Below are 10,417 nucleotides of genomic sequence, written 5' to 3'. Positions count from 1 at the left end.
GCACCCTATGCATTGGCACCAAGTAAATGATGTACTGAGCAGAGGGCATGCATAGCAAGCTCCCTGCTCAGGTAACAGTCACTGGGCCAAGTGGAGAGTATATGACTCAAGAAGGGTAAGAGCCGTACTAGACTGCTCACCCGTGGGGTTAGTGAGAGCCAACCAAAGACGGTTTTGTCTGTGCTGGCTGCGGTCAGTGGGTTGACCCACAGACATGGCAGAAGGACTGCAGGGAGCGTGGAGAGGTAAGCATAACATCAATAGATGAGCGAGTACTGCTCGATCAAGTAGATATTACCCTCTCACCTTCCCTGGCTTTTTTTTTTTTAACCAATAACTATGCGGGGGAAGGGGGATGGTGCAGGCACTAGGAGCACACAGGCAATTAAAAAAATCACTTACATTCATTGGCTGGCTAAACAGGGAGACAGTGTGTAGCAGTGTGTAAACAGTGAGACAGTGTGTAGACAGGGATACAGTGTGTAGCAGGGACAGTCAGACCTCCAAAAGCCCTTTTTTTAGCGCTAAAGGTATAGAAGGAACACATTTATCTAAAGATATACAGCTATTTACCTGGCTAGCAGCACATAGGTAACATAGGTGTGTTCAATCAGACAGCTGGAGTGTATTCACTGTGGGGAATAGGCTGAAGTGTATCTGTCAGCATAGGGTATATGCAGGGACTTAAGTAGGATTTGTGGGGCCCCATAGCGAAAAGTTATGCTGGGAGATGTAGTCCTGTATATTAGCCCACACAGCATGCTGGGAGATGTAGTCCTGTATATTACCCCTCACACCATGCTTGGAGATGTAGTCATGTATATTACCCCATAGTATGTGTTCCCCTTGATAAATCCACGCTGTAGTGGTGAAACGTTGGGGTGGTGGTGGGTGTTTGTATGTGTGTTTTTAATAGTTGGTGTTAGCTGGTCGGACCTCTAATAGTAATATAGCGATATACTGAGCACAAAGCATCCGGCACTGACGGCCGCTGTGCCGGACGGCCAGTATCGTTATTACTGTCAATACTCCAAAAACAACAGGGTTTAATAATACAGCAACATTCCCACTGTTTAGCTGTCTGAACTACCTTAATACATTAACCAATAGTGCTCTTTGTAGTCGCAGGGGGAGTTATCTTTACCACCGCTGAATCAAAGATTCAGTCCCCGCTGCGATTCACTTATACAGCAATCAGTAACATCCTGTTACAATATAGCACAGGAACACTGAGTACCTACAAGTGGTCTTACAAGGGGTCTATCCCCATTACCACTACATTTCAGGCTCATACTAAACGCTGTGCTTATTGTATTGTGAGTTATACCAACAGTCATTCATATTACAATCAATTGCAGTGACAGCGCTTAGATTGTGATACTAGTCTTGATCCTTTGGCGTTTTAAGGCTATGTTCACACTATGTAAGTTTCCGGCCGTAGCGCGTTCCATGAATAAGCGGCCGGAGATTTACGTAGTTTGTGTATAATGGAAAGTATACGAAGTACAGCCGCACAGTTCCCACTACGTACGAACTTACGCCCGGATCGTACACGCCGGCGTAAAAAATGAACCAGACCATTGTTTGCGTACGAAAATGCCGGAACTTACGCAAGTAGCGTTACATACGGTCCCGTACGTAGTGGTGATTTCTTCATTTTTGCAGCTTTTTGTGCCGATCCAAAAGGTTCTGTGGGGTGTCCAGGGCTAGGCGAAGCTTTCCAAGTAAAAGACCGCTGTCAGATCGCTACGTAGGGCGCTCGGGAAGCGTAAGTAGACTTCGGGCATAAGTTCGCGGTCCGTCCGTAGCCGTCCGCAAGTGGCGTAAATCTCCGGCCGGAGTTTACAGCGTATATGTCCGGCTGCGAGAATATGTGGCCGGACATATTCGCAGTGTGAACATAGCCTAAAAGGGAAATTTGCCCGTTAATGCCACAATCTAGCATTTTTTTCTCTATATACTGTGTCTATAAAGCAGAGAGTGTGGAAGTGACAATACCTCGACACACACAATAGAAAAAAACGGACTAATCTGAAAGTGTAATACCATCAAAGGGAGTGTTTGTTACTGATACCCGTGGATCATTGGTTTAATTTAAACATAACAATTAATCCATAGAGGAACTAGACTGGTGACACCATATTTTTAACCTCACAGTATCGCACTTTTTATTTGAATAAATTAAAAGTTACGTTTTAATTTAGTGATCTTCATAGTGGATAAAAAGTTTAAGTTTTGCGATGTTTATTACCCCACACAGCATGTTGGGAGATGTAGTCCTGTATATTACCACACACACACCATGCTGGAAGATGTAGTCCTGTATATTACCACACAGCATGCTGGGAGATGTAGTCCTGTATATTACCACACACACTATGCTGGGAGATGTAGTCCTGTATATTACCACACACCACGTTGGGAGATGTAGTCCTGTATATTACCACACACCATGCTGGGAGATGTAGTCCTGTATATTACCACACACCATGTTGGGAGATGTAGTCCTGCATATTACCACACACCATGCTGGGGGATGTAGTCCTGTATATTACCACACACACCATGCTAGGAGATGCAGTCCTGTATATTACCACACGCCATGCTGGGGGATGTAGTCCTGTATATTACCCCACACTATGCTGGGAGATGTAGTCCTGCATATTACCACACACACCATGCTGGGGGATGTAGACCTCTATATTACCACACAGCATGCTGGGAGATGTAGTCCTGTATATTACCCCACACACTATGCTGGAATATGTTTTCCTGTATATTACCACACACACCATGTTGGGAGATGTAGTCCTGTATATTACCACACACTATGCTGGGAGATGTAGTCCTGTATATTACCACACACACCATGTTGGGAGATGTAGTCCTGTATATTACCACACACTATGCTGGGAGATGTATTTCTGTATATTACCACACACACCATGTTGGGAGATGTAGTCCTGTATACTACCCCTTACCACGCTGGGAGATGTAGTCCTGTATATTACCACACACACCATGCTGAGAGATATAGTCCTGTACATTACCACACAGCATGCTGGGAGATGTAGTCCTGTATAGTACGCCGCACACTATGCTGGGAGATGTAGTCCTGTATATTACCACACACACCATGCTGAGAGATATAGTCCTGTACATTACCACACAGCATGCTGGGAGATGTAGTCCTGTATAGTACGCCGCACACTATGCTGGGAGATGTAGTCCTGCATACTACCACACACACCATTCTGGGAGATGTAGTCATGTATATTACCACAAACACTATGCTGGGATATGTAGTCCTGTATACTACCCCTTACCACGCTGGGAGATGTAGTCCTGCATATTACCACACACACCATGCTGGGAGATGTAGTCCTGTATATTAGCGTGGTGCTACTGTTCTGAGTCCTGTGCAGGGTCGGACTGGAGTACCTGGGGCCCACCAGAGGAAATAATTCTTGGGGCCCACCATACTAAAATAATGCTCAACCACCACAGTTGTGTAATCTAGGGATGATGGGAACTGTAGTCATGTAACACACATCAGCTATCGGAGATAATGGGGGTTGTATTAATGTAACACACACTTCAGCTATAAGGGCCCCTGATAGCTGAAGTGTGTGTTGCATTACTACAACCCACATCATCCCACTGATAGCTGGTGTGTGTTACATGACTACAACCACCATCATCCCCTTGATAGCTGAAGTGTGTGTTACATGACTACAGTTCCCATCATCCCCAGATTACACAACTGTGGTGGTTGTGCATTATTTTAGTATGGTGTGCCCCATACTATGGTGCCCCAAGAATTATTTCCTCTGGTGGGCCCCAGGTACTCCAGTCCGACCCTGCACAGGACGCAGAACAGTAGCACCACGCTAATATACATTACAGTAGGAACTGTATGCACTCATTAGGATTGCGAGTGCATACATTTCCGACCAGTGTGTGGGGAGGATGAGGTGGGGGCTGGAGCTGAGGGGGATCCTCCGCCCACCACAAGCAGGGGTCGGACAGACAGCTATGGTGCCGGTCGATCAGTGGGAGTGGGGGAGGGGCCCACCGGATGGCTGTTATAGTGACGTAATACTGCAACTTTGGCATGTTAGATATACCCAGGCATGCTTCCCCTGCTGTCCCAGTTGCATTCCAGAGGTGTTTGCATTTCTGAGTTGTCATTGTGGACTTGGTGACCTCCAAGTGTTCGAATTTTGATTTCCAAGTGTCGAGCTTTTTTTCCCATAGACTTTAATGGGATTCGATTTTCGATTGAATAGTCGAGTATCAGGGTTTACTCGACTCGATATTCGAAAATTAGAATACAATATTTCTCGCTAATCTCTAATAACATCTTTATTATTTGCTAAATACCAACGCTTTAGTAAACTTTTAACAATTATTTGCTCCTCAGCTGATCACTTTATTTATTATATAGAACAGGGGTGTCAAACTCAAATACACAGTGGGACAAAACTAAACAAATTGGAGAAAGTCACGGGCCAACTTTAATATTTAATGAAGAGTGCATGGAGCGTTCCTGGCACTGCCTATCCTAAAGTAAATGTCCCCACATGGTAGTTACCCATTATATCCCTCAAGCAGTAGGTAATCCCATAATTGTGCCACATGTAGTAGCACCCCCCCCCCCCATAGTGCCTCACATACTAGCCAGGCCCACTATTAGAGCCCCACATAGTAGCCAGCCCTTCGAATAGTGTCTTATATAGTAGCCAGCCCTTTCAATAGTGCCCAATATAGTAGACAGTCCTCCCAATAGTCTCTTATATAGTAGCCAGTCCCTAAAATAGTCTCTTATACAATACCACCCCTCCCCTATAGTTTTATATAATAGCCAGCTCTCTCCAATAGTCTTAGAAAGTAGCCAGATCTCCCAATAGTCTCCTATGTAGAAGCCACTCCTCCCCAATAGTGTATTATATAGTAGCCAGCCCTCCAAATAGTCTCTTATATAGTAGCCAGCCCTCCACCATAGTTTTATATATATAATAGCAAGCTCTCCCCAATAGTCTCTTATGTAGAAGCCAGCCCTCCCCAATAGTGTCTTATATAGTAGCCAGCCCTTAAAATAGTCTCTTATATAGTAGCCAGCCCTCCAAATAATCTCTTATATAGTAGCAAGTCCGAGCGGCTGTCTGGACCACCCATATTTTAATCTGCAATGTCAGGCGGGCCAGATTTAATACAGCAATGGAAAAGCTCAGCGGGCCAAAAATATTGGCACTGCGGGCCAGATTTGGCCCGAGGGCCAGAGTTTGACATGACTGATATAGAACAATATCTACCCGATTTGGTCTGGTTCGGCAGATAATTTATTTGTGTATTAAGGCCTTTGGTGTTGCTTAGAACATCACACCTACCTCAAGGAAGCACAGCTGGGTTGTGCACTTTGCTCTCTGCCCATTTAATATGAACTGAGCAGCAGGCATACAATGTAAACCTACTGCCCTTTAAAATGTCACTTTTTTAAAAACTTTTTGCAGAAATCAATAGTACAGGCGATTTTAAGAAATTTTTTGTAATTGGGTTTATTAGGCTAAGGCTGGGTTCACACTACGTATATTTCAGTCAGTATTGTGGTCCTCATATTGCAACAAAAACCAGGAGTGGATTAAAAACACAGAAAGGATCTGTTCACACAATGTTGAAATTGAGTGGATGGCTGCCATTTAATGGCAAATATTTTCTGGTATTTTAAAACAACGGCTGTTGTATTGAAATAATGGCAGTTATTTACTGTTATATGGCGGCCATCCACTCAATTTCAACATTGTGTGAACAGATCCTTTCTGTGTTTTTAATCCACTCCTGGTTTTGGTTGCAATATGAGGACCACAATACTGACTGAAATATTCGTAGTGTGAACCCAGCCTAAAAATGCATTTTTATCATGAAAAGGAAGTTTGAAGCTCTCCCCCCCGTCTTCATGGTTTTATATGGAGAGGGGAGGGGTGGAGGGAGATGAGGCACCAAAACAGGACAACAAAGAGTTAATTTACAGCTTAATCACCAGGCTTTTTCCTCTGAAGTCAGCACTGACCTCTCTGACCTCTGAATAGCGGCTTTCATACAGCTCCCACTGTGTAATCCTTTGTTCTCTGCTGGCGACTAATCTTCTTCCTCCCTCCTCCCCCTCCCCTCTCCATGGGTTACACAGGGCTCGACTGATGTAAAAGAGTGGAGATTTCCTGATAATGAGCAGTGGATGAGAGAGAGGAGGGGGGGGGCTGGGGAAAGTCTTTTTGAATGCAGATAATGCCATATTTGCCTAATAAACCCAATTACAAAGTTTCTTAAAATCGCCTGGACTATTGATTTCTGCAAAAGAAAAAAAAAAAACGACAGCGACACTGCAGGGAACAGGGATTGCTGTCTTTTACAAAAATCCATGCAGTTCTACAGATTCCCCCAAAGTGTAAAAAAAAAGAATCACAACATAGTTTGTTACTCTCTGTGTTACCCTAAAATCTTAACAATACATTATTCATATAGATAGCTAAGATAATAGTTAATAAGGCTTTTTTTTTATTCAAACAAATTGATATAAACACAATTTCTCTTGTATGTTTTTATCTATATTTTTTCAGTCTCAGAAGAATACATCATTTCTCATGTTTCACCTTTCTACATTCGTGTGTTCTCAAGCACTATTGGACTTCAAGTATTTGTTCAAATATTACCCACAATGCAGCTGTATGTGGTCTTAGATCCTGTATATAAAACTAAAACATCTGGTAAGAATTAGTCAGAATATTAATAGCAAATCAATTACAGTTTAACGCTAGGTTCACACTATGTATCTGTGCGGCTGTATTGCGGGCGGTAAATCATCGGCCGGATTTTTCCGGTTCATGCGTACGCTGGAAAGTATGCGATATATGGCTGCACAGTGCACACTATGTATGAACCTACGGCCCTATCGTAAACGGACCCGTAAAAAATTAACAAGACCATTGTTTGCGGCTGGAAATGTGCAAATTCACGGCCGTGGATTGACAGGCGGTCCGTACGGAGTACTTCAAAAATAGCCGGCAATGATGCCGAATGCCGATGCCTCTAATAGTTAATATATTAAATTAATAAAACACATTTTCTTTGTAATAAAGTCCCTTTCGTTGTTCAATAATTTAATTCTAACGAATCCATCATTGTGCAATTAAATATATTGTTAAAATAAATAGATATATATAAATAAATGTATATTTATATAAATATTTATTTTTTGACAGTATATTTAATTGCACAATGATGGATTCGTTTAAATTAAATTATTGAACAACGAAACTGATTTTATTACAACGAAAATGTGTTTTATTAATTAAATATTAATTAGTACAGGAAGCTCCAGTAAGCCGTTAATTCATATAGAGCATTCTGTACTAATCATCACTTTACTTTAATTAAAACATCAAATGTTTCTTCTAATTATGTTATCACAATAGCATTAGAAGAAACATTTTGAATTATATGTGCGCTCAGCTGATTGGCTGATCGGCTGAGCGCACATATAAAGAGCCGGTCCGCAGTACAGTCACTTCATTGTGCTGCGGACCAGCGAAGAGGACACATCGGGGTGAGTATAGAGCTCTCCCCACCCCCTCCCCTGCACTGCACCCCTCCCAGCAAGGAAGGGGGGTCACTTAACCCCTTCCTTGCTGGGATGGGTGCAGTCTGACATCAGTCTGGCCCCCAAGGGGTTAAGGGGGATTCAATACATCCTCCCTTAACCCCTTGGGGGCCAGACTGTAAGCAGCGATCTGTAAAGATGCTGCATACTGTAAGGAGCACAACACCGCTCACAATGATGGGTGTTGTGCTCCTGTTTGTGTGTTTTTTGTGTGTTTCTCCCTTTTTGTTTTTCAGATATCGGTATCCTGTGGATTACGTCGGATTACGTGGACTACGTCGATGACCAGCGGTTGTTTGGTGTTTTTTTTTTTTATAAAATGGTCAATGAGGGGTGTGGGGGTGTTTTTATTTGAATAAAAAAAAAATTCACTTGTGTGTTGTCTTTATTTCTTTACTTTATAGACTAAGTAGTGGAAGCCGTCTAATAGACGGAATCCATTACTAAGTCGGGCCTAGTGTTAGCCAGTATAAAATGGCTAACACTAACCCCCCATTATTACCCCAGTACCCAATGCCACCAGGGGTACTGGGAAGAGCCGGGTGCCAGTGGTCCTGGAGCGTCAAAATTGGCGCTCCTGGACTGGGTGGCAGCAGGCTGGTAATATTTAGGCTGGGGAGGGCCTAAAACAATGGCTCTTCCCACCCTGATGTTACCAGGCTGCTGTCGTTTGGTTTTTAACCCGGCTGACCCGGGGGACCCGGGGACCCTATGCGTTTTTTTTTTTAAATAAATAATTTAAAAAAAAAAACGCATAGGGTCCCCCCTATTTTTATAACCAGCCGGGTTAAAAACCAAACGACAGCAGCCTGGTAACACCAGGGTGGGAAGAGCCATTGTTTTAGGCCCTCCCTAGCCTAAATATTACCAGCCTGCTGCCGCCCGGTACAGGAGCGCCAATTTTGACGCTCCGGGACCACTGGCACCCGGCTCTTCCCAGTACCCCTGGTGGCATTGGGTACTGGGGTAATAATGGGGGGTTAGTGTTAGCCATTTTACACCGGCTAACACTAGGCCCCGACTTAGTAATGGATTCCGTCTATTAGACGGCTTCCACTACTTAGTCTATAAAGTAAAGAAATAAAGGCAACTCACAAGTGAAATTTTTTTTTTATTCATATAAAAAAAAAAAAAACACCCCTCATTGACCATTTTATAAAAAAAACACACCAAACAACCGCTGGTCATCGACGTAGTCCACGTAATCCGACGTAATCCACAGGATACCGATATCTGAAAAACAAAAAGGGAGAAACACACAAAAACACACAAACAGGAGCACAACACCCATCATTGTGAGCGGTGTTGTGCTCCTTACAGTATGCAGCATCTTTACAGATCGCTGCTTACAGTCTGGCCCCCAAGGGGTTAAGGGAGGATGTATTGCATCCCCCTTAACCCCTTGGGGGCCAGACTGATGTCAGACTGCACCCATCCCAGCAAGGAAGGGGTTAAGTGACCCCCCCTTCCTTGCTGGGAGGGGTGCAGTGCAGGGGAGGGGGTGGGGAGAGCTCTATACTCACCCCGATGTGTCCTCTTCGCTGGTCTGCAGCACAATGAAGTGACTGTACTGCGGACCGGCTCTTTATATGTGCGCTCAGCCGATCAGCCAATCAGCTGAGCGCACATATAATTCAAAATGTTTCTTCTAATAATACTATTGTGATAACATAATTAGAAGAAACATTTGCTGTTTTAATTAAAGTAAAGTGATGATTAGTACAGAATGCTCTATTGCCGGCAATATGAATTAACGGCTTAATGGAGCTTCCTGTACTAATTAATATTTAATTAATAAAACACATTTTCGTTGTAATAAAATCAGTTTCGTTGTTCAATTATTTAATTTAAACAAATCCATTATTGTGCAATTAAATATACCGTCAAAAAATAAATATATATATAATTATACATTTATTTATATATATATTTATTTTAACAGTATATTTAATTGCAAAATGATGGATTCGTTTACATTTAAATATTGAACAACGAAAGGGACTTTATTACAACGAAAATGTGTTTTATTATTTAAATATATTAACCATGAGAGGCATCGGCATTGCTGCAGAGGATCGCAAACCCCGGTAATAGCGATTCCTGTAAACTGTTTCCCTGCTTTCCCAGATGCATCCCAGAGGTGTTTGCATCACTTTCTAAAGATTTTATTTGTTTTTTTTTAGTTGAACCAGATTTCCAAGTAAATGACCGTATGTTTTCAGCCGCATGTCTATTTTTTCCCACGGCCGTAGTTTCAGCCGCACATTTCCAGCCGCATAAAAAATACAGCCGCACAGATACATAGTGTGAACATAGCCTAAAAGATTGTAACATTGAACTTTCTTACTGTAGGTTTTGTTTTGTAATTGAATGTGCATAGTGGATGGAAGTAAAATAACATCCACAAACAAACAAACAAAAAAAAAGACTCATCTACCAAAGGCTGCCTTTCCAATGTACACGAGATATGAATTTTAAGGATCCCTCTAAGTATCCTATGATATAGATTTGCATTGGGATGCGTCACCCATAGGCTTCTTTTATAAAATAATTTTATTATTTATTTTTTTTAAAATACAGTACAGGATATGTTTTTTTTGTGTGTCCTTCTCCTATCTCCAACATGTATAAAAAGATCCATATCCATCCCATAATAAAAATTTAACACACCCCCCTTCCCGCCCCCCAACACACACATACCTAGGTATGTGACCAGTGTCTGACTAACAGCACCATGTACAAGCTTATAGCTGTTTACTT

At 42.5% G+C, this 10,417-nt stretch overlaps 1 protein-coding gene across 1 annotated transcript in view; it reads left to right on the top strand.

Annotated features, from left to right (window-relative positions):
- The first annotated feature begins 214 nt into the window (after positions 1 to 214).
- LOC138789260 (mucin-2-like) overlaps positions 215 to 10,417 on the top strand; it is a 51,158-nt gene continuing 40,955 nt past the window's right edge. Inside the window, exons 1-2 of the mRNA XM_069967861.1 lie at positions 215 to 245; positions 6,618 to 6,764. Of these exons, the coding sequence (XP_069823962.1) occupies positions 215 to 245; positions 6,618 to 6,764 (178 nt within the window). The remainder of the gene's footprint in view (positions 246 to 6,617; positions 6,765 to 10,417) is intronic.

This window comes from Dendropsophus ebraccatus, chromosome 4 (assembly GCF_027789765.1).
Source record: "Dendropsophus ebraccatus isolate aDenEbr1 chromosome 4, aDenEbr1.pat, whole genome shotgun sequence".
Taxonomy (NCBI): Eukaryota; Metazoa; Chordata; class Amphibia; order Anura; family Hylidae; genus Dendropsophus; species Dendropsophus ebraccatus.
This window is presented reverse-complemented; position numbering and strand designations above follow the sequence as displayed.